The sequence below is a fragment of the Macaca thibetana genome, chromosome X (genome assembly GCF_024542745.1).
Source record: "Macaca thibetana thibetana isolate TM-01 chromosome X, ASM2454274v1, whole genome shotgun sequence".
In the NCBI taxonomy this organism is placed as follows: Eukaryota; Metazoa; Chordata; class Mammalia; order Primates; family Cercopithecidae; genus Macaca; species Macaca thibetana.
Window position 1 is genome coordinate 88,300,441 of NC_065598.1, and position 27,758 is coordinate 88,328,198.

The window sequence follows — 27,758 nt, forward strand, 5'->3', positions numbered from 1 at the left end:
CCTTCTCTAACATGATACTCAAGTATTCTATAATTAGAATCACTGGGTCGCCTATCTGGATGCAGCTTCTTTGGTGCCAGATTAACCTGTCCCAAATGCCACTTGCATCATGTTATGAAATGTAAAAACATTTACCTGATAATTAGTATGAAATGATGCCTTCATGAGGTTTAATGGGCACAAGAATGTTAGGGATTTGGTATTTAGTCTGTAAATGATTTATGTGAGTGACACCAATATAATGTCTGGGTATTGTGTTCTGGAATTCTGATTCATTTGAGCTAAAAATGAGGTGTGTAGATTTTAGGGAGAGGCATCCTGTGTTATTTCTCTCTGCTACTGGCAGGAAATAACTAGCTATTCAGGGCAAATATTTATTCATGAAAACGCCAAGATTTATTTCCATCCCATAAAGTCACTATTCCAGTCAGTAGATTTGTTTTCATTTCTGTGTCACAGCTTCTCTGCAGGGCTACAGACAGAAATTTGTCATGAACAAATTATAACATGAATATTAATGTAGTAGCCCTTTTATACTGTACAATAATTATCTTTAACCAGCTTTTCCATATTGACGAAATTAGCCTTCCAGATCAGAGGTCTTCAAACCATGGCTTTTAGAGCCAAATGATGAAGAATTTCAAGCAAAACATTATAGTTAAGTATACATAAAAGTATCTAAATTTAAAATTTTAATGTTCGTAAGTACAGTTTTATTGGAGCACAGGCAGGTCCATTCAGTTTCATATTGTCTATGACTGTTTTTACACTACAAAATTAGGGTTAAGTTATTGAGACAGAGGCTGTATCATATTGTCCACAAAGCCTAAAATATTTACTATCTAATTCTTTACAGAAAAAGTTTGCTGACCCTTCAATTTAGTGGTTATAAGAGGAGTCCTAGAGGATGATTAGTTTATTTTTCTTAAAACTGTAGTTAAATGTTGTGATTTTTTTAAAACTTACACTTTAATTTCTGGGATGCATGTGCAGAATATTCAGGTTTTTTACATTTGTGTACACATGCCATGGTGGTTTGCTGCATCCATCAACCTGTCATCTACATTAGGTATTTCTCCTAATGCTATCCCTCCCCTATCTCCCTACCCTCCAACAGGCCCCAGTGTGTGATGTTCCCCTCCCTGTGTCCATGTTTTGTCATTGTTCAACTCCCAATTAAGAGTGAGAACATGCGGTGTTTGGTTTTCTGTTCCTGTGTTAGTTTGCTAAGAATGATGGTTTCCAGCTTCATCCATGTCCTTGCAAAGGACATGAACTCATCCTTTTTTATGGTTGCATAGTATTCCATGCTGCATATGTGCCACATTTTCTTCATCCAGTCTATCACTGATGGGCATTTGGGTGGGTTCCAAGTTTTTGCTATTGTGAACAGTACTGCAATAAACATGTGTGCATGTGTCTTTATAGTAGAATGATTTATAATCCTTTGGTTATATACCCAGTAAAGGGATTGGTGGGTCAAATGGTATTTCTGGTTCTAGATCCTTGAGGAATTGCCACACTGTCTTCCACAATGATTGGACTAATTTACACTCCCACCAACAGTGTAAAAGTGTTCCTATTTCTCCACATCCTCTCCAGTATCTGTTGTTTCCTGACTTTTTAAAGATCACCATTCTAACTGGTGTGAGATGGTACCTCACTGTGATTTTTATTTGCATTTCTCTAATGACCATTGATGATGAGCTTCTTTTCATGTTTGTTGGACGCATAAATGTCTTCTTTTGAGAAATGTCTGTTCATATCCCTCTTCCACTTTTTGATGAGGTTGTTTGTTTTTTTCTTGTAAATTTGTTTAAGTTCTTTGTAGACTCTGGCTATTAGCCCTTTGTCAGATGGATAGATTGCAAATATTTTCTCCCATTCTGTAGGTTGCCTGTTCACTCTGATGATAGTTTCTTTAAATGTTGTATTTTATATATATATAATGAACTTCTACATAGATCCAACAAGCTATTGACAATGTTTTAGTTTATTTACAAGAATGCAAATGTCACCACCCAGTGGGTTCACCTTGCCTGCTGCCTAGACAGAGCCGATTTATCAAGACGGGGTATTGCAATAGAGAAGGAGTAATTCACACAGAGTTGGCTGTGTGGGAGTCCAGAGTTTTATTATTACTCAAATAAGTCTCCCTGAGCATTTGGGGAGCAGAGTTTTTAAGGACAACTTGGTGGGTGGGGAAGCCAGTGATCCAGGAGTGCTGATTGGTCAGGTGCAAAATCATAGAGATTCAAAGCTTGTCTTCTTGGGCTGAGTCAGTTCCTGGGTGGGGCCACAAGATCAGATGAGCCAGTTTATCGATCTAGGTGGTGCCAGCTGGTCCATCAAGTGCAGGATCTGCAAAATATCTCAAGCACTGATCCTAGGAGCAGTTTAGGGAGGGTCAGAATCTTGTAGCCTCCAGCTGCATGACTCCTAAACCATAATTTCTAATCTTGTGGCTAATGTTAATCTTACAAAGGCAATCTAGTCCCCAGGAAAGAAGGAGGTCGGCTTTGAGAAAGGGCTGTTAGTGTATTTGTTTTAAACTATAAACTAAGTTTCTCTCAAAGTTAGTTCAGCCTATTCCCAGGAATGGACAAGGACAGCTTGGAGGTTGAAGCAAGATGGAGTTGGCTAGGTTAGATACCTTTCACTGTCTCAGTCATAATTTTACAAAGGCGATTTCACAAGGGCTTATTTAGTACTCTGAGGCTTTAGAGTTGAAGCAGCTAAACTTTTTGTAAACTTTTATGAAACTTTGCTTTGGAAGAATATAGCATTGATGATTATTTCAGTAGCTCCATACTAAATATCTTTAGTACTAATAAATAATAGATGACTGACAGGCTAGGTAATCCATGTATTTTAATGTCCTGTAATTCAGGGTAACATTTGGATTATGTCTGTATAGAGGTGATCAGAAGACGACCTGAAGCTTTTATTTTCCTCTTTACACTGTGGGTTCTAGATACAAGGACAAACAGAAAAAGGGATATTGACCAGGAAAAAGCGCACAAAAACGTATTTCAATTGCATTATTTACCTGATAAATGCTTTAAATCTTAGAAGGTACAGTGTGGTTTAATCAGATAATACAGCCAATCTCACTCCTCACAGCTTCCACACAACCTAACACTCATCCCCCAATAAACTAAAACCTCCTCACAGCTTCCACACAACCTAACACTCATCCCCCAATAAACTAAAACCAAGGCTGAGTGAGGTGGCTCACGCTTGTAATCCTAGCACTTTTGGAGGTCTAGGTGGGTGGATTGCTTGAGCTCAAGGGTCGAGACCAGCCTGGGCAACATGGAGAAACCCCATCTCTACCAAAAATACAAAAAATTAGCTTGGCATGGTGGTTCGCACCTGTGGTTCCAGTTACTTGGGAGGCTAAGATGGGAGAGTCGCTTGAGCCTGGAGGTGGAGGTTGCAGTCAGCCAAGATTGCATTCCAACCTGGATGACAGAATGAGACCCTGTCTCAAAAAAACAAAACAAAACAAAACAAAACCAACAACAACAAAAACCTCTGCCTTCTGAACTCCTCAATATTACTCAGTTACAGCAAACTTTTCTTTTATTCCATTTATTTTCTGCTCGTACTAATTCTGCTAAGAGTTACCTTAACCAACACCACCCGCGACTCCCTCTGAGAGGCCCAAAAGAATTATGTCTGGCTGTTACACTTACATGTAGAAAATCAGCAGACTATTTCTCATTAGAAGGAGTAATTTTATGATCATAAGCATATTCCATGAGATATATTATATGACATATTACATGCATTAGTCATTTTCTCATATTTTATTAAGACTTTAATGTAAAAAGTAATGGCTAAAAATTAAAGAAGATTCAAGTGAGCTACTTAAATATATGCATCTATTATATTTTCATATATCTTCCAATAAGTTTGAAGTATGATATTCAAATCTTTTCATAGCTCCATCTAAAGAAATGGCTGACTGTTAGACCTGAATTTGTGAAAACATATGCATTCTGTTATGAAAATGCCTAGGACCTAAATTATTGTGATCTTTGATGTATGTAAATCTCTTAAATAAATTATACCTAATTTGAAGCTTTCATGCTGTCAGTAGTTTAGTGCTTTGGTTGATCTATTGTTACATAGCAAACCATCAGTAATCTTCAGGGACATAAAAATCAATAGTCCTTCTTAATTTTTAGGTCAGGAATTTAGGTAGTGTACAGCAGATATAGCTGTTTCTGCTCCATAGTGACTGCTGCCCTAAGTAGGGGGTGCTCAAATGTCTGAAGATGGTTAGGATGACTCCAATAAGGCCACCAGCTGGAATGTTCATAATGGGTTCTTCATGTACATAGCCGGTGCCTGAACTTGAGTGGCTGGAACAGCTGGGCCTCTCTAGGCATTGTAATCTCTTTTTATACAGTCTTTCTATGCAGTTAGCTTGACCTTCCCCACAGTATGGCATGATCCCAGTACTCAAACTGCTTTCAATGCAGCCGTTATTTTCCGTGGTGGGTTTTCCAAGGGTGCAAAGCAGAAGGTACAAGGTTTGATTACAGAGTCTGTGCAGATTGAATGTGGTCTCAGGCTACATGAAAGTCTGAATATCAAGAGGTGATGTCCACTGGGGAGCCTATTTTTGGAGACTACTACATATAGCATAGAAATGCTGCAAACAAAAATGCTGCTACAAGATCTGGTGAAGATGTTACAAACTTCTTTCAAAAACCAAATGCCTCCTCTTTATATTTTTACTTGTATATATATTTTTATATTCTGCTAAGAATACCATTTATGATGATAACTATAGTTTGTTTTTATAATTACCATTAACTGTTATCCATATTATATAATTATTTTTTTCTTAGAAAGTGAAGTCAATATAAATACATTCCAATTCAAAATTTTGTCCCTAAGATTCTTCTAAAAGATGCTGTACTTTTAGTTTTCTAAGCCTACATGATTGAATAAATTTGTGTTATTATTTACAGTTTCAGCCCACTAGCAACTTACAGAAAAAGCAAAAAAGTATGATTATGTTTATCCACACTTATTATTCAAAAAATAAGTTATTGCCAAATAATACTTAAATAAATACATGTTGAAATGATGATTAGAATTTCCGGTTTGCTCACATATGCTAAAAAGTTGACTGTCTCTTGCTTTAGAGCAAGTTGACTTTCATTCTGCATCTAGCTATGCCTTGTTTCGAAATATAATGGGAGCAACACTGCCTTCAGGTGAAGGTTTGAACACAGAAATGCTTGTTCACAAAAGCCTGAAATTGTTCACAACTCAAGATAATGTTAATGTGTCTTCACCAGATAGCCAAAATAATGCATTTTCTAAATTGCAGGCATTAAACAATTATTCAGATCATATCTGAAACCCTGTCATTTTCATTCTCCCTTTCAGTCCCAGCGGCGTGTCACATTTCACCTGCCAGAAGGCTCTCAGGAAAGCGGCAGTGATGGTGGAGTGGGGGACCAGGATGCAGGCAGCCTTACCAGCGCATCCCATGGCCTGCCCCTTGGCTATCCTCAGGAGGAGTACTTTGATCATGTCACACCCAACAATCGCACTGAAGGGGATGGCAACTCCGATCCTGAATGTAGTAAGTGATGCCTCTCTGGTTCCTCAATATAAACGGGTTTACTGTGTTTGCAAGTCAAGCTATCATAGTCATAATAACATGGGCTAATTCATTATGTTATTGTGCATAGTGACACATTTTTGAAAGGTAAACATACAGAATTAGATGGATGGCATGTATGCAGCAGTTGATAATATTTTAAATGTATGATCATAACTACTGTGAATGAAATTTATTATAATGACTTTGTTAAGGCATAGATAGAATTTCCATTTATGTATACCTGTATATTTATTTGTATATAAACAGCCAATTTATTTTATTTTATTCATTTATTTGTGAAGGTGTAAATTTTTTCTGATATATAAAAATTATTTTCTAGATTTTATTTTTATTTTTAGTAGAGAGAAAAACCATTGACAGTTATTTTCTTTCTGAGGAAATAAGAGATCCTGACTCCAGTGTAGGAGAGTACATCTGAGGTTTTCAGTAATATACTGAAATCACACACCTGTGCCATGTTACTGTTTAGAAAGGTATTCACATTTGGTCTTCAGACAGAAGGCACAAAATCTGCATTTTACAAATTCCAAAGATGTTGAACTCTTTAAAAGGATCATAGAGTTGATATTAAATAAAACTTCATTAAATGTATCATCTTGAACGTGTAGTGAACAACCTCGCTGATTTATAATTTCAGGAAATACAAAATTTGATAAGATATATATTTCTCAGAAGATTCTTGAAATTGCAAGAAGCTACAATTTGCTCCATTTATGTTATATACATAAAAGTATGTAGGTACAAAAAGGTATACAATATATGTGAGAGAAAAGTCATAGCCATAAACCAATATGAAAAAAATGGGCCAAATACCGGGCAAAAACATAAATAAGGTAATATAAACCAGACATTTTGAAAGATTATTTTGAGCATTGTGGATGGCAGGGATGTATAATTCAAGTAAAGCTTCTGGCCTTTAGAACAAAATAGCTTCCCTATCACTGTATTTTAATCCTCTATTTTTGAAACTTCAAAAAATAGGGAAATGGATTGGTTACACATTAAGATATAATCTAAGGCTAAACATATGAAACCAATGACAACATAACATCAACTTTTTCTCTCTACAAATTTAGATGCTATATATTATAGGTATTTTAGTATAAAAATATTAGAGACTTTTGAGTCAGCAAGTTCAGACAGTCCTAAACATCTACTGGACAGTAGATGTTTTCAATTTTATACTTTCAATTTTATACTTGGAATAAATGATCAATATTTGTTCTGAAGATAAAAAAATCCCCTATACCTTGTGTCACTAAACTATCTTTAATTTACTTTGTATAGCACAGCATAATGACTCCTAGTGGAAATACATAGTTGTGATTATATTTACTTGTGTAATGAACTAAGAGCCAATCTCTAATAAGAATATGATAATACGTAACAAATATACATTAAACAAGGGTGCCACTGATGTTTTTCACTCCATAAATTATTGTTTTAGTTGTAGGTCTATCATGCCCTGTTAAATAAGAATATAGAAATGGAATAAGTATCATTTTTATATACTATAAAGAGTTGATTCCTTTGCACAACATATGTTACTAAGTCTCTTTCATAGAGGATTGCGTAGCAACAATTAAAGAGTAAACTCAGAGTAAGCATCCACGGTGCACATCTCACCCTGAAATGAAATTCCAACTGAATGAGACTCAAATGGAATACTGTTGATAATAATAGGAGAATTGGTATGCATTAGAAATAATAAAACATTTAACATTAAATATAGCCTTTTAATCTCAATTATATCTAGAAATAAGTAGTTGTTTTAAAAAGTATTCAAACACATAGTTCTTAACAGAAGCTGATCTTGTTTATAGTTAATGATATAATTGCTAACATCAGTGTATTAGCTGACATACTAGAGGGGCTTTTTTTAAAAAAAAAAAAAAAAGATGTTTTCTATTAGGAGCAAAACATTTATCTCTTCTAATTATATTGACACCATTATCTTGAACATTAAGTATCTTGTTCATCATTACTCTACAGGGTGAAGGACTCACAAATTTTGCATTAGAAACTTTAGTTGCTAAATTGATTTTATTTTAAAATCAAGATGTCTGTGGGCAATGATAATAGTAAAGCAAATTATATATTTTGCTGCTTATTATTTTAATAAACATATGCAAAGGGTAGAGATAATTAAAAATGAATGTCCATTTTCTACAAGTCTAACAATATTGTTGAGTGAATGTTTAAATGTTATTTTTTACTATGAATAATACTAACAAACTGCTCTCCTACTAAACGTGAAACCTCCCCCTAAATCATGTTCCAAGAAAATTTTGGTTAGGTGTTTTGTTTTGGGACAGTCAGAGACCTTACTAAAAGGGCAAAAAGCGCAATAATTTACTTGAAGTGAAGTTCCATTGTCCTAATGTGTCATAGTAGTGAAATGTTTAACATAGTGTGTGTGTGTGTGTGTGTGTGTGTGTGTGTGTGTTTTGTTTTAATTAAAAAGAAAAAACATAGCTGGTTTAGAATTGGCCATAGCAAAGTAATCTCTTTAGGCTAATACTGATGATAAGGTATTCTGATTCTTCAAAAAGCAAAGCTATAGCTCTGAAATAGTACCCAATAATGGGTTTTGTGATATGGAGCAGATGCCAGTAAACTGTGCAGTGTTAGTCAATAGCACCACAAATAGGAATGCAAAGTGTTAGAGGAAATAAATGCTGTCCTTAAGCAATGGAATTAATTTTCACAGTTCCCATTTCATATTTTGAAACTTATTACATCTTCAATCTGCTTTCTTTCTTGCTAGAGAATTGCCAAAAATAGCACACAGTTCTGCAAATCCTTTGTAAATTCACAAAACAGAAATAAATATGACATTTATGAGTAAGGGTATTCTGTAAAATTTGCTAGAGGGATTTATTAATACTGCTTTAAAAATATAGTTCCCTGTTGGATAAAAATCTGCTGTTTAGATGAAGAAATCACACAATTCATTCTCTTAAGTCTTTTGCCAAGACTATTAACTTTCCTTTTTAAAATAAAGAAAACAAACTCAAGCCAATTATTACTTTTTGAGGAGACAAATTCAATAAAATATCCTGTCTCATTCCATCTAATTGTAGTTTATAATTGCAATCTCTTTACTGTGGCCAATGGACTAAGGGTACAATTCTGTCTTCCTTGGATGACAACCTATATTCCAGACCTCTCCTCCTACCATAGCCTCATCAGATTATTTTCAATGAACCCTGCTCTTTGAAGCTAGTTAATATGTTAAAAAGCAAAAACAAAACAAAACCAAAACAGAAACCCAATTCAAAAACAGCACTGATTGCTGCTGGGTTACTGTGGATACTGGAACAGATAATGTCTGCATTTGCAAAGGATTTTCTTGAGACACATTCATGGAGACACATGTGGCCTTGGTAACAAACAAGTTGTGAGTCTACTTTTGAGGGTTTTATATATCCATGTGTAGTGTTAACTCAGAAATTTGAGGATGGTGAGATCCTCTTGGGACTACTGTAAACACATTAAACTATGTATGGCCTTATGTTCTTATCTATTTATTTTTAAGTAGTCTCAGGTAAAATATGATTTTTGAGCATATGATTTTAAAATGCTTTCCAATTTCTTTTCTAATTTTTTTTCTGTTTTTATAATTCAAACTGAGTTCTGAGACATATAGAAATATTAGCAAATGTGTATCACATTAAACTTCTGATATTTTTTACCAGTCTATGTATATGAAGCCAGGGTTTTTATGTTTTGTCCTCAAATAGAGAATGCATTGCTGCTCTTTCACTATAGGTAAGTTGGATCTAAAAGGGTAACTACTAATATTTTTATATTTCTACTGATCTGCTGGCATATTATAATTTTCCAACTTCACTGGAAGAGATAAAATAGCCATACTTCTTTGGAAGAGAAATGGTGAAATCGAGTATTGCTAAAGAGGCCCAAATCAGTCTTCGGCTTTCTCGCCATAAATCAGTTCAATTACAGAGAAAATCCACCTACAATGAAGAAGAGAATGATTTAGATAATATCAGTATTTTAATTTTCTTCAACTGAACAAGTTATGTCATCTGTATTTTTTAAAACCTCTTCATTGCACGTGGTCATTTCACACATGAAGTCACTCTATCTGAAAATGTGGTAGCCAGTTTAGTGTCTAACATTGAATCTTAAAGTAATAAAATACTTGAGTGAAATTTCTTCATCTTCCCCCCAAAAAGTTAATGCTTTTCCTCTTTTTTTCATACCATAGTCATTTCTGTGATACAAAAGAAGAAAATACAGAGTTTCAAGAACATCTAGAGATAAAAAATTATATATTTAAAATAAAGACAAATGTATGTTTTTGTTAAAATGATGTCTGCTAGAGTTTATCTCAGGTTAGCACATCTGTTTGACATTCATTTTTATTTCAGTAGATCAGGTTTGCTTAGCACTTAAATACACTACTAATTAATTCACAACGAGGAAGTAATTAATCTTGCCCTGGCAAAGCACTTTGATTGATCTTCTCCCAGTAATCTAATACATTGGTATAAAAAGTGGGAGACCAATTTGATTGACTAGAATGAATTTCTACTCAGAGAAATGCCAGATTTTCTCCTGATCTGCTAAGAGTATTGACATGACTAACACTAGGGTAATTACTAGTAAGTGTTTGAACATCTCATTATTTGAATATCTAATTCTAAAGGTAGACTACTGATAAAATTAAAAAATCAAAACCAAAAACTGTGAAACTTTTAAAGAATAAGCTAGTAATGGGTCATTAAAACTCAGTCTTTCATAAATAAAAACATTAGGAGTCAGTTGTCTAAAAGCAAAATAAAGCCATGGAAATATTTTTTCCTGGAAAATATTGATATACTAGTACCTTGGGGAAAGCAGTGATCTAATTAATTATCTAAAAGATTCAAGAAGAAAATATGATTCAATTATAGAAAAAAGGAATAGTATTGGTTAGTATATTTAAGAGGAGAGTAACACTTCTGATGTGGCTGAAAATCATCTGAATCCACATTTCAGCGAATGTTACCCATATAACTGTTAATTAAGTGTTTTTGTTTGCTGCTATATGCTCAGGAAAATTTGACTCCATAGGCTTTCTAACATTTATTTAAAATGCATTTTTGATGAAAGTCACATATCAATTCATGTATTACAACGAATAGAAAAGTGAATGGCATCATTTTGTTAATATTTTTACATAAAACAAATAGGAAATATATTCCACTTAAGTAAAAGAAGTTATGCTCCCTTTAAAGGTTAATTACGTAGCAAGGCCAATTCTGACTCTGCAGGCTATGTATTTGTAAGATTATTTCTTAAAACTGTGCTCATTAGCCTATATAATAGTGTCAGTACATGGTAGAGAGCGGGGAGTAAAATAATTTAAACCAGCTCAGCAATCTTAATGTCATGCGTTTTGAAAAATTAATCAATATTTCTAAGGAATGACATTATCATTATCAATGATACCAGTTAATGTCTATTTCGAGAAAGAAGTTGGACTCCATGGCCCTGGGTTCTGGAAATATAGGACAAATGCCTGCTCTATTTCATTGCCTTGCCAACAGAAAATAATATATAGCTTTATGCTGCTATTGAAAGTTTAAAAATTTCCTTAATATCTATTAACATTTTTAAGGTAATAATAATATCAAAATATCACTTTTATTCTTTTTCAAATGAAATATCATTGTAATAATTGATACTGTCTATGATTACCAGTTTATTTTAGTCCCTGATGTGTTATGTAAATAGTGTTAGAAAAGTATCTATATATAAATAGATTATAAAGAATGGTTACACTCAAGAGTTCAATCATCTGCCGTAGTTTTAGAGAGAATAAGGTATACTTGGTAGTGATCGTAGTTTTTATAATACATGTGCTTAGGCAGGTAGAAACAGTGATCTGGTAGCAGACGCTCTGTGATGTATATTAATTTTACCATTTGAACAGACAAGCTTTTGAAAAGTAAATCTTTCTCTATTGAAGCTTATGAAAGTTTATAAATATATTATAATAAGAAAACGGATAAAACACATCTTATGATACCATCCTAGCATATTCAACTTCCCTATGTAAGAGATGGCATGTCAATGTAGACCAATTGAAAAAATGACTGCTAATTTGGAGTATATAGGCTCTGTGAAGGCAACAAAGGCTTTATGCTAGAGATAATCTTTAAAAAATTATAGAGGTCATGAATTAAAATGAGAAGTGTATCTTTAAAGTTGGAGACTTGAAGACATTTACAGGATTTTATTTGGGTGACAGTCTCTAAGATGAGTGTATCTTTAATATCTTAAATCTAATATGAATTAGATAGAGGTTAATCACTCAAAAGCAGGCCACTATAAGTAAAGCGATCTCTTATCTTGTCTTTTCTGTTTGAAAGTGACAAGCACTAAGAGATTGGCACAAGCTGCCAATTGAATGTCAATGCCATAAGATCTGGAATGTCAATAAGCTTGAATAATCACCTAAAGTGACAGATAGGTGGCCTTCTCTTCACAATAAACCTTCTCTTACTTCTAAATTTTATTAAGCTTCCTACACCAAATAATAAAGGTCATTTAACATTTGTGTTTCTATAATTTATGAGCCATGAGGCAATTCATTTTATGACAACCTTCTTTCTTCTGCTTTTCAAAAAATCTTACTTCCCACTTTCCTTTGCCTATAACACAGACTATTTGCCATTTGTTATTATTTGTAGTTCTTTGAAAGTCAGTATAATCAGTCATTCAACATGTAGCATTTGAATGACTTGGAATATTTAGTAGTGTTAGCCACACATCAACATCTTATTTTAAAATGATTTATAAATTTTAATGGATGAGGAGTCTTGTAGCAACATATTTTTAATCTCCATGACACTTTTAAAATTGTACAATAACTTGCATCTCTCATAATTGCTTTCATCAACAGAACATTCAACAACTAATGAATATATCAAGGAATTCATTTAAAAATGAATAACTATAGACCATCTGTCTTACCATGATTTCTGCGATTTTTAAATTTACATTTTATTGAAAGTTGAAGATGCTCAATAGAGAATAGAATAGAGATAACAGTGTTCACTTAGCCGTTTTTTTCTCTATCTTAATCAATAATCTTAGAAATTGTTTTCCCAGTTCCACTAGGTACATGGTCTTTATCTGGCACTTCTTTTTTTTTAATCAATCATATATTGGAAATGTGTGTATGCTATCTAAACAAACTTTTTCTGAATAGTGTATATGAAGTTAGCCATTAAAAGTTTATTTTTTTCTTAGAAAATTCTTCTCTTGCAATTTGTATAGACCTCAAAGGCTCTGAGAAAGCTGGCAATTTTAAATATTATTTTGGGGTATCTATTTAATTATACAATAAAAATATTTGAACATTGAGTAAGAATTTTTATTGCAGTAATTCATTTTGTAATCACTATTCATGAACCTTTTCAGCACAGACCATTGTAGGTAATTTGTTTTAGGCAATCACCTTAGGCATTACAGAACTCTAATCCGTTTACTGCAATTAACTAGCTCTGTGAACTTGGATAGGTCTTTTAACCTCACGGTGTCTCTTTTTCTTAATTTATATAATGAAGGGATTATACAAATCTCTAGTGCCCCTTCTAAGGTCATAATTTTGTAACTATTAAAATCCCAGAATTTACATGTGCAGGTGTTGCCTTTTACACTGTCTTTAAATTTTAGAGCTCTAAGGGACCTTGGGTGCTATTTAGTCCAGCTCCCTCATTATGCAAATGAGATAACTGAGAATTGGCCCTTTTAAGCAACAACTTAATGTTCTAAATTAAGATTTGATGTTTATCGTTTATTGTGTTCCAAAATAAGAGTCACTAATGTTGGTAAGCAGTTACTTTTGCAATTTAAATAAAACAACTCATGAGAAAAAAGTAGTATAAAATTTAGCATTATCATTACTCAAGGGGTATGTTATAATATATCCAAATGGAAAACTTTTTTACATGTGATGAGGCCCTTTATTTTTTTTTTTAAAGGTTCCCATTTAAAAAATGCCCTTAAAGGGCATTTGGAGCAATATGGACTGCCGATTTCTAAAATTACTGTTTGTGCTAACCAGTGAAAGTATTGCAGAAAAAATTGTAAACATGCTGAATGATAATGATCTCTATGTCAGGAAAACTAGCCACTCTTCACTGTGTTTATCTAATGTAGTTAAATTGTGTGTACGTGTGTGTATGATTACTTCCAGAACAACTTGGAATTAAAAAATGAATTTTAGAAGGTAAATTTCCTTTGAATATGATGAAAAGTACATAAACAGAATCTCCAGGAGGAGAAACGCAGAATATGTGAATATATCCTTTATGCATTCTGCTGTAAACTCAGCCCTTCCTTTATATGAAATTCCTGTGAGACTCCATGCTACTTCCACTTTCTAGAAGAATGAAGTCTCAGTTCAACGAACTGATTTTGATAGACTCAATCAACTGAGTTCATAGTGTGACATATAGTCAAAATGTTTTGGGTAAACATAATAGTCCTTTTTGGACAATGATTAGAACTTGAGATGAAAGCAGAATAACTTTTATAGTTATATAAATGTCCTATAAAAGTTATCCTGATTTCGGCTGGGCGCAGTGGCTCATGTCTGTAATCCCAGCACTTTGGGAGGCTGAGATGGGCAGATCACCTGAGGTCAGTAGTTCAAGACCAGCCTGGCCAACATGGTGAAACCCCATCTCTACAAAAATACAAAAATTAGCCGGGCATGATGGTGGGTGCCTGTAATCCCAGCTACTTGGGAGGCTGAGGTGGGAGAATCGCTTGAATCTGAGAGCGGGAGGTTGCAGTGAGCCGAGATGGCGCCATTGCACTCTAGCCTGGGTGGATGACAGAGAGACTCCGTCTCAAACAAAAAAAAAAAAAAAAAAAAAAAAAGCTATCCTGCTTTTATCTCTAGTTCTAGTTCTAATGGTCTGAACAGAGTCCAACTCCTTTTCATTTCTACTTGTTTATCCTAGAGATGAAAAGGAGTTGTACTCTGCTCAATCCATTAAATTATATGAAGTTTGTCTTACATATAAAGTCTGTCAGCTTTTTATTTATACTAATAGATGACATCATAGAAATTGATGCTCTGGATTAAGAAAGTCATGCAAAAATAAAAATATTTTGAGAAGAATACTTGATAATCTTGAAAATAGCATCAGTTTTATAGGACAATATTATTGAGGCATGTAAAAAAACTGAGTTTTAATTAACTTTTAGAAAATTCCACTCCTACTCTTTGGATTATCAATAGTGCATTGCAAGGTTCACTTGGCTCACTATAATTTTTATTTTAATGATGTAGTTTTCCAGGGTTGAGTTTAGACTGTGATTTCTTTAGATTTATGCATGTAACAATCTAAAACTGAACTTGACAATTTGGTCTAATTTATTTTTCCATTGAACTGTACTCTGCCTGTCTCTTTGGAAAATGTGCATCCTCATATTGTGTAAATACCTCTTAAATTTGATTTGAAGGAGGAGTCAATTTTTTTTTTTTTTTTTTTTTTTTTTTTTTTTTTTTGAGACGGAATCTCACTCTGTCACCCAGGCTGGAGTGCAGTGGCGCGATCTCAGCTCACTGCAACCTGGGAGGAGTCAACTTTACAGGGGTACATACATGTCTTCTACAATCTTTTTTTTTTTTTTTTTTTTTTGAGACGGAGTCTTGCTCTGTCGCCCGAGCTGGAGTGCAGTGGCTGGATCTCAGCTCACTGCAAGCTCCGCCTCCCGGGTTTACGCCATTCTCCTGCCTCAGCCTCCCGAGTAGCTGGGACTACAGGCACCAGCCACCTCGCCCGGCTAGCTTTTTGTATTTTTTAGTAGAGACGGGGTTTCACCGTGTTAGCCAGGATGGTCTTGATCTCCTGACCTCGTGATCCGCCCGTCTCGGCCTCCCAAAGTGCTGGGATTACAGGCTTGAGCCACCGCGCCCGGCCCGAATCTTTTAAATAATGTAGCTAATTAATCTAATTTTTAAAGACTAAGTTAAATATTAACAAGGAATTCAGGGATCTTTGCCTAATTCAGACTGTAGTTACAAGGACAGAGTACTCATTGGAGATATTTTTGATATATGAATGCACCAAAGGCATTCTCAGTTTTTGGATGAATCATGTATTTGATTCAGCTGTTTGTGTTTGTTTTTTCATTCAGATGATCTTCTATAAAACTTTTACTAGCTTAAATCCATTGCAAACTTTGCAGTAATAATGTTTTCTCATTTCTCTTCCCCCAGTTGATTATGAATTGCATTGGACAGAACAGGATACACTGAAAAATGTCACACAAATATGTTTTTATTCAAGTAGAAAATTAGAGTTTTAGGATTCGACCCAAATTAAATCCAAATATTGAAATTTCAATTCAAAGTGCCATAGTATTAAACTATTAAGTCTTCCCTTCTGAAATAACTAGCCATTACATTTTTGCAAAACAGCTTAACTGAAATATAATATCTGAAATACAAATATCATGGCGAAAGATCTTAAACACACTAAGCCCAATTCAATACCCATGTAACTTTTTGGAATCTCCCCTCAGGGTTTCAAAGGATATGAACTGTGGCTAAGTAAAAAAACCCTTTCATCTAGAAAGATCCCATAATGTCCAACAGTCTGAAGTGAATCTGTCTATGTGTTAGTACTCAATATAGGGTAAAAACATACTGCTTTCAAGGCAGAGAATTGGACCACTGCATAAGTGAAATTTATCATATGCTCGAAACCGAGATTTCAGAGCTGCTTTAGCAATACTATTTTTGCAGAAAGAAAAAAAAAAAAAAAGTTGACCTTCAGAGACCTTGTTTTAAAGACCTTGAATTTCTCTGTCTACTCCCAGAAAGATTTTTTTTTTTTGAAATTGGAGAATTTTAACACCCATAAAATTTCAAAAATACATTAAAATGTAAGAGATGCAGATATGTTTAATTCTCTTATATTTTATTTCTTTCTTAGTCTCTTATCTACAAAACACATCTTAGTGGCTATTAAAGTATATATGACTAAATAACTCATTATGAAGAGAAGCATTCTATTGGAGTGGGAACAGATTGCCTAGACTAGAATCTCAAGTCTGCTCCTTCCTAGTAGTATGACATTTGACAAGCCATTTAGGCTTCCTGTGCCTCAGTTCTCTGCATCCTTAAAATGGGAATCATAAAACAGTTACTTTGTAGCGTTGTTGTATTAAATGAAAGTACATGTCTTTGTCTGCGTATATACATATATTTACAGCATTTAAAAATATTTTGGCCCGGCGCGGTGGCTCGCGCCTGTAATCCCAGCACTTTGGGAGGCCGAGGCGGGCGGATCATGAGGTCAGGACATCGAGACCATCCTGGCTAACACAGTGAAACCCCGTCTCTACTAAAGAATACAAAAAATTAGCCGGGCGTAGTGGCGAGCGCCTGTAGTCCCAGCTGCTCGGGAGGCTGAGGCAGGAGAATGGCGTGAACCCAGGAGGTGGAGGTTGCAGTGAGCCGAGATTGTGCCACTGCACCCCAGCGTGGGCGACAGACCAAGACTCCGTCTCAAAAAAAAAAAAAAAAAAAAAAAAAATATATATATATATATATAATAAGATAATCGTGTTCTCATACAGTACTTTTCAGTTTCGCATGCCATACAGACCACCCAGAAATTTTGTTAAAATGCAAACTCAGCAATTGGGAGTTTTCATTTCTAACAAGTCCCCAGGGTATATGAATGCTGTTGGTGTGGGGGATACACTTTGGGTAGCAAAGTTTCAACAAGTGTGCTTAGCAGCTGACCCAGGTAAAGATGAAGGAGAGCAGAGCAGCAATTGGCCATGATGCACTAAGGCATTAAAATAACTCATGACAATCTGTCCTAAAGCCTCAAACACAGTATATTATGTTTTAAGATACATAAAATTTTACCATACTGGAGTTTGTATTATAGGGATTTTGAGATAAGCCTCATAGTAAAGTGCAGAAAAACATTATAGAAAGTTTTGAAGGTCAGTGCATATTTGCTTGATTCTTCAATAAAGAGACTTTCTCTTCTTTCTGTATATCTGTCCACACACACAAATGTGCACATGCGCACAAAAATCCACACATCTTATTTTTATTTATTTATTTACTTATTGAGATGGAGTCTCACTCTGTCACTCAGGCTGGAGTGCAGTGGCACGATCTCGGCTCACTGCAAGCTCCGCCTCTAGGGTTCACGCCATTCTCCTGCCTCAGCCTCCCCGGTAGCTGGGATTAGAGGCACCCACCACCACGCCCGGCTAATTTTTTTGTATTTTTAGTATAGATGGGGTTTCACCGTGTTAGCCAGGATGGTCCCAATCTCCTGACCTCGTGATCCGCCCACCTCGGCCCCGCAAAGTGCTGGCCCCCCAAAGTGCTGGGATGACTGGCGTGAGCCACCGTGCCCGTCCTTTTTCCGATAATTTTTATTTGAAAAACAATCCACTCCATTTATACGTCACTCATGTCGTCTAGGTGAACATAAATGCCATTTTTATTTTAGGTGTTCAACTATAGAGAAACTCTTCGTTTCTAGGAAACTGATCAGAATAACAGGGCGGATAGGGCATTAGCAAAGCAGAGTACCAGCTGCACTGTCAACTAATCAAGTCAGCAAACATCTCTGCAGGTGAAGTCACTGTGATTCCTATTATACTCAAGCAGATTAAGAATTCTTCTGGATCATTGCTAGTGTTGAAGTGTCAACTTTTGCAAACAATTATCAGACTGGGAAAGGTGAACAAAGGAAGCCAAGAAAGTCACAGAAAGTAGACAAAAAAGATGCAGATAACTTTTCCATTGAATGTGGTGTGCTGGACTGTTTTATTTGACTACTTTTGCCTATATCCAGAAGATTTTGTGTGTTGTGTATGCAATTGAGTCATAAAAAAGAAATGTCCTGTTGTTAAAGTCCTCATAGTTTTAGGAAACATATTTGCTTAGCTATTCAATGTGGATGTATTCTGTGATAGGAACTTTAATTAGGTAACTGCTGATTATGTGTAAGTTTTCTTTCTTTTTTTTAAAAAAAAAATCTTCATGCTTACTTATATATCCTAGTTTAATTCCAAAGAGTGAAGAAGTATTGACTATTTGCTCTTGCATCTTTTTAAATGATTACCACTCATTTTTGTTGCAATGCCCTCCCAGTATATTTTAGGAGGCTTTGTGCCTTGAGTCTAATGGGCATAAAATGAAGGGAAGTCTATGTTTTTTAGTATGCATGATGTTTTCTGAATATAGATGCTTAAGGAAATTGTAGGCAGGTGTGTTTTCATCGCTCACACTGTGTGGCTTTTTCTATTCCATGGTAGGAATCAAAGATAGCCAAGTTAAGAACATTGTGGCTCATTTGAATTAAAACTTCATATAGTTTAAAACTTATTATTTTATTTATTTCAAATTATTTTAGCATTCTCAAATTAACCATCCGAAGTTTTCCCAGAGATGAATAGTTTCACATCTTACAATAGCACCAGCAATAATAAATATATAGTCAAAATTTTACTTTTTTCATATTTAAATTTACAGACTACTTTTTGAGATGTTAGAAGAGATTGATGATGTATCATTGCAAACTTATAATCAGACTTATTGTCACATGGGCATAAGCACAAATAAACATTCGTCCTCAAGGTGTGGGGGAATATTGAATATATTGAAGATGAAGCAAACTTACTCTCAACAGGAAGGAATAATAAGTATATTTGCCATTTTTATAACTCCAAATCTTCACAGAAATAAAACATTTTTAATATTGCATTTTTTTCTTGTATAGACATGGCAGCACAATTTTGTTTTACTTTATTACAAGAGTGTTTCATTGCAAATTTTAAGAATATTTTTATAAATTTCTTTACAATGGCTGTATTATATGAGACCAAGCCATTTCGTTGTAATATTTTAAGGTGACTTATTGCTAGTAACCACAAGGCAATATGCCTTCTTTTATTTAAAAAGTTACACAGAAAGCATAAAGACTATGTTTTTTAATCAGTGCAATTTGTTTTAAAAGATTTTATCTTGACGTTAGTAAGGAAACTTCTGTACATCTGGAATGCTGAATGCCCTATCAGACTTCAGCCTGTGCTGATTTATAACAAGTAATTATCTAATGAAGATAGTGTTAGGCAAACATGAGGGTTCTTGAAGCAATAATTTGAAGTTTTGAAAAATTACTATGGATCAAATGATAATGCTTCATTTGTATTCTGCTTTTTTGTCCTTGAATCTATGTTTTTACTTTAAGCAAATGTAAAAATGGCTTTAAAGAGATATAATCATTTTTGTGAAAAAGTAAATGGCCTTAAGATGGATGCATGAATTAATCCTTCATGTCCTTTACTCCTTTCTGCTTTTGAAGGAAAGATTAATTCTGTTATCAAATTAATACATGCACAACTGTTTGGTACTGTATATTCAGTGGAAAGAATGTGATTAGAAAAAAGGGAACCTGATATATAGTCTAGGTTCTGTCAATAACTCTGTGACCTAGGTGACATGAACAAATAGAAAAACATTTCAAGCTCATAGATAGGAAGAATCAATATCATTAAAAGGACCATGTTACCCAAAGCAATTTACAGATTCAATTCTATTCCTATCAAACTACCAATTACATTCTTCACAGAACTAGAAAAAGCTATTTTAAAATTCATATGGAACCAAAAAAGAGCCCGAATAGCCAAGGCAAATCTTAAAAAGAACAAAGCAGGAGTTGTCACACTACTCTAATTCAAACTATACTACAAGGAACCAGTAACCAAAACAACATGGTACTGGTATAAAAACAGGCACACAGACCAAATGAAACAGAATAGAGAGCCCAGAAGTAAGTTCGCACACATACAATCATCTGGTTCTTGACAAAGCTGAGAAAAACAAGCAATGGGGAAAGAACTCCCTATTCAATAAATGGTGATGGGATAACTGGGTATATGCAGAAGATTGAAGCTGGACCGCTTCCTTACACCATATACAAAAATCAACACAAGATGGGTTAAAGATTTCAATGTAAAACCCCAAACTATAAAACCCTGGAATACAAGCTAAGCAATCCATTCTCGATATAGGAACTGGCAAAGATTTCAAGACCACAAAAGCAAATGCAACAAAAGCAAACATTGACAAGTGGGAATCTAATTTAATGAAAGAGCTTCTGCACAGCAAAATAACTATCAACAGAGTAAACAGACAACTTACAGCGTCTATAAGGAACAACTGCTAAATTTCACAATTGCTTCTTAGGCCAATACAAGACAAATAATTAACATTGTATTTTAAACTGTTGCATTTGTTCTTTTATATGTGTTTATAATTTCATATACTTGCCAGAAGTGTGTGTGCGTGTGTGTGTGTGTGTGTGTATCAAAGATTCTAATTGAAGATGAACAGTGCATTTAAATTCCGTAAATTTTACTACCTTGCCTCTTGATATACTGATAATGGAGAACTTCCAGAAGAAAAGAATACGATGAATAAATGATAAACCAAAAATTACTGATAAAATATAAGAAGCTCATCTTAAATTAGTCTTAATTATTAGTTTTCACCTAGATCTTAACCTTTAAAATACTCAAAACTCCTAGTTATTTTGTTTCAAAACATCATGAGTTGTTTCATGTATCATTACTGTGTGTTCTGAGTATCTGTTTATACATGTGTACTGGGATATGTGTCTGGGCATTTACTTGGTATTTTTTTTGTAGAGTGTGAATCTGCAAGTCATTTTATGCATATCTCCTGTGGGTTTAAAAATAAATCTCTTCTTTCTGCTAAATCAAGTTGTAAATATCTCATTTAGTCTGCTACTACAGTAACTCATGAAAAGAGAAAGATTGCTTTTCAATATTTTACCTCTGTCCTCATTTTATGTCAGTGACTGCTGATTATATGTACTATTAGTGAAACAGAAATCAGCATGGAGCACTCAAGTTGCTTTTCAAATAAAGTTCTTCTTTCAGCATTTAGTTTCCCAGAAGGCTTTTAATCAAGGTTATGGGAAAGTCCATAAACTTTCTGCTGAATATTTAACAAGCTGGAGGTCACTGCAAATGTGTTTTTTCAAGGGCAAGGGAAATGAGATTGCAATCAGGAAAATAGAAGACTTGATAATAAGCAAAGCTTTGTCTTCTGGATAAAATCTAACAAGAAAATCAGTGTGACTCACATTTTCAAGTTTCTTTGTAGGATTTAAAAATTTTCCTAGTTTGGATCATCATTTTCAAAATGGTAGATAGGACTGAGTAATTCATTTGAGTCCAATTACTATCTTATCTTTAAGAAAATGATGGAATGAGTTCTGCAAAATGGTGATAGTGGCAGAATCTAAGAAGACTTCACTAAAGTTTCACTGTTTAATATTAAAAGCATAATTCTTTTGGATAAAAGAAATGTTATAAAATTTACAAATGTCATGTGATCACCGTATATTTTGTAATTGACCTAGCCGACTCTCATCAATACTTAAAACTAAAACCGCACAAAACTATGTTTCCACTCTCACAGGAATCAAAAGTTATGAAAAGAGATAGGAACAGATTCAAAAATACTTACATATTGTATTTTCTTTTAACGTGAAAGAATATTAGAAGTTTCTTTCAACATTGTCTATCTACTGAGAATGGTGACAAGTAGTAAAAATAGAAATTCATACTTTGGACTTTCAAAGAAATGTAAGAATATTTGGAAGCTTTAGTGTGATAAGGGCAAATTATGATCATGTGTATCATACCTACTGTGTAATAAAATAATGAATACATTTTCATTCTATCCTCATTTATATTCAAATAATCTATATAGGGAAGTTAAGTCTTGCACTGTATCACATAGAAATGTAGAGTAAAAATTTCACTCTTATCTCCTCTGATTGCTAAATCAGAAAAATTTATACAACACATTTATCCTTACTGTATCTTCAAGTTTTGATGTATAGTAAGAGTATCCTACTGTTTGTTATTTATCTTGAAGTTTTATTTATGGATATAGAAACATTATTCTTTTCTGAAAAGAAAATTTTGACTTTTAAGAAAAAATTATGTAGTAGGAGTTAAAATAGATTGCAACTTACCTCCTTCCTGATTACATCATTTTGGAACTGTTCTATCAGAGTTTAAGAAGAACTGTGAGGGGTAGATAATAGGTTGGTCTTTGAGCTTAATCACCAAATTCCACTTCTCCAACCTGTGCATGAGTGAAATAAGCAGGTATTGGAGAAAGGACTTGGCTACATATTATGGAAGCCAACTCTGATCTCTGCCACTTGGTTTAAGTGAACGTATAACTGAAGAATTTTAAGAGACAATAATGATTTGTTGTGTCTGAGCAATTTTCAATGCATGCAAATCATATTCTATATTCTGTTATTGCCCCTAACACTTCCTACAAAGTAACATATATTATAGAATAGTGGGGGATTGTGCATTGAGGAAGTACATACTCATGTGCCATCAGGTTTCCTCCTCTGTGTAATGTATATAATAATACTACCTACCTCTTTGGATTATTTTGAGGACCAAATGACATAAGCAATACAATACACTTAACACAACATTTCACACACATTAAACAATTTAGTGTTAATAATGGATACTTTTCTAATCATATTCAAGCCATAAACTCCCTCCCCAGAATAATAAACATTCATTCAAGGATTCACATAGGATTTCACGAAGTCTTTGATCACTTTGGAGATTCAGTTGTCTGACCTAAACAAGAAAGGCCATAGGTATTAGCCCATTACGTTAGAGGAAACTTCATTGACCATTTTGTCTTCTCAGAACAATCCACTCATGTTAATAAGTGATTTCTCTGGTTCTTTTTAGAAGAAAATTGTTTAACAAAATTGAATGAGTTCATCAGTCATTTTATTTTCATATAGACAAAGCTTTAGTTGCTGTTGTTTTTTCTTTAAAGTAGCTCTTCTTTAGTTTCCATTGCAAAGAAGATTATATTGGCATTCAGAATAAAGAAGAAAATAAAATGAACCATAATCTCAGTACCAAGATAATACCAGTTATATTAAAAATAAAAGTAATAACATGTGTATACATGGTAAAACATTTAAGCACCACTGTAAGACATGAAAGTAAAAGTTAGTGTCTCCCTTGGCACCTCTCTTCACTGCTCACAAGCACCTCTTACAAAAGATAATTTCTGTTAAAAGCTTTTTCTGTTTACTTCCACCCAAAATTTGTATACCAACATTTATGTATATGCGTATAGATAATTTTAAAAATATTAACCAAGTGAGTATTGCTATACACAAGTGTTGATGTCTTGTTTTGTTTTGTTTTTCACTTAAAGTATGTCTTGCAGAATTTTCTACATTAAAAAGAATAGATATATCTCATTATTTTAGCAGTAGCATGGTATTCTAATGAATTGATGGACCATGGCTGATTTATCCTGTTCATAACTATTTAGATAATGTCCAGATTTTAGGTAAAACAGACAATGCTGCAATGAATATCCTTGAGCAGAAATTGTAATGTTCTATTACTGATCTGTCTGTCATGGAAACAATGGAACTGTTGGATGAAAAGGAATGTGCAATTTTTATTAGTAAAATTTTCAATCATTAAGAAAAATGACTGATAATAATACATTATTGTTTCTATGCCCTAATATTTTCAAAGATTACCATTCTGCCATAGTTGTGTCACATCACCCTTTATTATTAAAAATTGAACTCTCGGCTGGGCATGGTGGCTCACGCCTGTAATCCCAGCACTTTGGAAGGCTGAGGCAGGTGGATCACCTGAGGTCAGGAGTTCGAGACCAGCTTGGCCAACATGGTGAAACCCGTCTACAAAAAAAAAAAAAAAATTAGCGAGCCGTGGTGGTGGGCACCTGTAATCCCAGCTACTTGGGCGGCTAAGACAGGAGAAGCACTTGAAACCAGGAGGTGGAGGTTACAGTAAGCCGAGATCGCACCACTGCACTCCAGCCTGGACAACAGAGTGAAACTCTATCTCAGAAAAAAGAAAAATTGAACTCTCAGAGTTATGAATACTCCTCTGTTCCTAATCTGCTTCCTCTCTCTCCAGAGTAACCCACAATTCTGAATTTGGTGTGTATTACCCCTAATTATTATTTTTCGTATTTTTACAACATATACTACACATTATAAATGGTGTAGTCATGTACAGACCTTTCTGCTGTTGACTCCTTTTGCATGTTCTTATTTATTGGCATATGTAAGTCTAGTCCCTCCACTTCCACTGTTTTGTAGTGTTTTGTATGAACATTTCACAGAAATGAGTTCCTTATTGATATTTTCAAGTTGTATTGTTCATAATACTTGACCATTACAAAAAATGCTACAAAGAACAATCTTATACATGCTTTCTGTTGCTCATGTTTAGTTACTCTTGGGTATTTACCTGTTATTAAAATTGTTGAGTTGTAGGATATAAGCATATTCAACCTGTCTGAAGCCTCTCAGTAGTACAAGAGAGTTGTTGCTCAACATCCCATAGCCATTTGACACCATGTTTTAATTTTTCAAATGTGAAAATTGTAAAATGGAACTTCATTTTGTCTTTTATGTACATTTTCTAGTTTACTGGTATGGTTGAATACCTATTCAAAAATGTATTACTTATGTGTTTTTCTTCTCTTGATTATACTATTCATAAATGTAGCTGATTTTTAAATTTGATTATTTTTACTTAGTTATTCTTATGTTCTTTACATAGTCTTGATAAAAATAATCAGATATGTGCATGGCATGTGTCCTCTTTCAATCTTCTATTTGTCTTCTCTGTATGTACATTAAAACACATGTATTTTTAGATATTGTTAAGCTGCCTGACAAAAAGGGTAAACTAGATTATAATCCCACTAAGTGTGTATGAGGTTACTCTTCCCTTACACTCTTGCAGATACCAGATACTATTAAAGTCGTTTTTTGTTTGTTTGTTTTTGTTTTTTGTTTTTTGAGACGGAGTCTTGTTCTGTCACCCAGGCTGGAGTGCAGTGGCATAATCTTGGCTCACTGCAACTTCTGCCTCCGGGTTCAAGCAATTCTCCTGCGTCAGCCTCCTGACTAGCTGGAATTACAGGCACATGCCACCATGCCAGGCTAATTTTTGTATTTTTAGTAGAGACGGGGTTTTACCATGTTGGCCAAGCTGGTCTCGAACTCCTGACCTTGTGATCCACCCGCCTTGGCCTTGCAAAGTGCTGGGATTATAGGCGTGAGCACCTTGCCCAGCCTTAAAGTGTTTTAATAGTAAGAAATGAATAGATGAAAAAATTGTCTCATTGATGCCTAGATGTAATTTTCCATATTTATAAGTGAGACAGGGCATCTTAGCATGTTTTAACATGTGTTTATCAGAATAGTAATTTCAGCTACAGAAAATTCCCTTTATCATTATTATTTGAAAATATAAGACGTTTGCAAATAACTGCAGTTTGTTTGTAAAAGTAGTTTGTCAATTTCATAGAGTTAGATGCATCTGAAATTAATTTGCCTCATCAAGCTCATGTAGAAGGAGGAAGAAACACCACAAATGTTAGTGTTTGCCAAAGTTACTGGAATGCATGTAATAAAGTGAAATGCTTCATTTATTACTACTCTTTAAAGAAATAGTATTTTTTACTTTTATTCAAATCTTCCTAGAGTTTATCTATATAAATGCATGCTTAACCTTAACATATTTTTAAAAATGTAATTGGCTAATTATATTTAGAATGATACAATTTAAGCAGGGAAGTGCCAATATTAGATTAATGTGTGGTGTATTATATACTTTCCGAGAACTAGAGGAGGGGGTGGACAAGCCATTGGTTGCTAATTTGAAATAATTTTTAAAGTATTTTGGTGGAATTTATTTTGCTAGCATGACTTCTCTTGATTGAGGCTTTACTTATTTTAATCATGCAAGACCAATTTGTGAGAAGTTCTTTACAAAACCAAATGGATTTTTAGAATTACCCTAAATTATATGTCATCCAATAATATGCTTGATGTTGTCATAGTTCAGCAGAGGATAATCTTATATAGTATCTCTGTCACATAGACATAATCATATCACACAATATTTAAGCTAGAACTTGGTTTGGCATTCTGTTTAAACATCCATCAAAATGGTAAACATTCCCTCTCTTAATTGCTTTGTTAGGCTTCAAGAAAGAGAAAAATTATAAAGCACGATTTTCTTGTTGCTACAACCATTCATTCTACAAATAAATTCTATGTTGGTGAATAGGCCATTTGAATTATGTGTATTATTGGAAGCATAACAGATATGTCGTGTAGATGACAATGGCAGAAAATGTGATTTAGCTGAAATGATAGAGCTATGAAATTTTTTTTCTTCCCTAGGTCTGGATTACACACTATTTCAAACTTTGCGATTTATAAAATTGCAAAAGATGCATTATATTGAATCATGCTTTTTGACTTATTGGGTAGAAAGTAACAATGGCTAAACTCAAGTGAAGATTTGGTTCTTAACTGTATTTGATTCATATTTCTCTTAGTTAATTGCTTTACTCTACCTCATTTTGCTTGTGCTTATTCTGTTTCAATTAGTGGACTCTTAACATTTGTATTTACTGAAAAATCAATGCCAAGAAATTGCTCCTTTTAAGACTTATGCTTTGAAGTGTGAAATATTTAGCTTTCCCCAGAACTTTATAAGCCTATTTTTAAAAACATTTTAAAGTAAGCATAGATTTATACATAAGACTGGTGGCAAAAAAAATTAAACTAGAAATATGAATGTAGTAATAATAGCTTTAATTACTTTAACAGAATTTAGAAGAGCGTGTCTCTGTGGGAATAAAGGTTCCCCCCCCGCCCCCCTCTCCCATAGTAGCATCAGTATAATTTATTTTTAAAGAAATATATCTTATGCATTTCAGTTTTTCTCCTTATCATTGTCATTGAGTAAATTGGTAGGAAGAAACATAATTAAGGAAGGAAAATCTTATTTCGGAATTATATGCAATTATCTCTTCTCCTCCTATTGCTTTCTGGTAGGCATCTGTTCAGGTATTTAGCTGGAGATAGAGTGAATCACCTTTCTTATTGCATACAGGAAGGGGCTTTGCTTGCAGACATGCTGTCAATATTGATAATTACCTGCA

General features: G+C 34.1%; 1 protein-coding gene across 1 annotated transcript in view; it reads left to right on the forward strand.

Moving 5' to 3' along the window:
- Positions 1-27,758, forward strand: part of PCDH11X (protocadherin 11 X-linked) — a 724,020-nt gene that overhangs the window by 506,932 nt on the left and 189,330 nt on the right. The window contains 1 exon segment of the mRNA XM_050777390.1: positions 5,410-5,608. Within this exon segment, the coding sequence (XP_050633347.1) occupies positions 5,410-5,608 (199 nt within the window).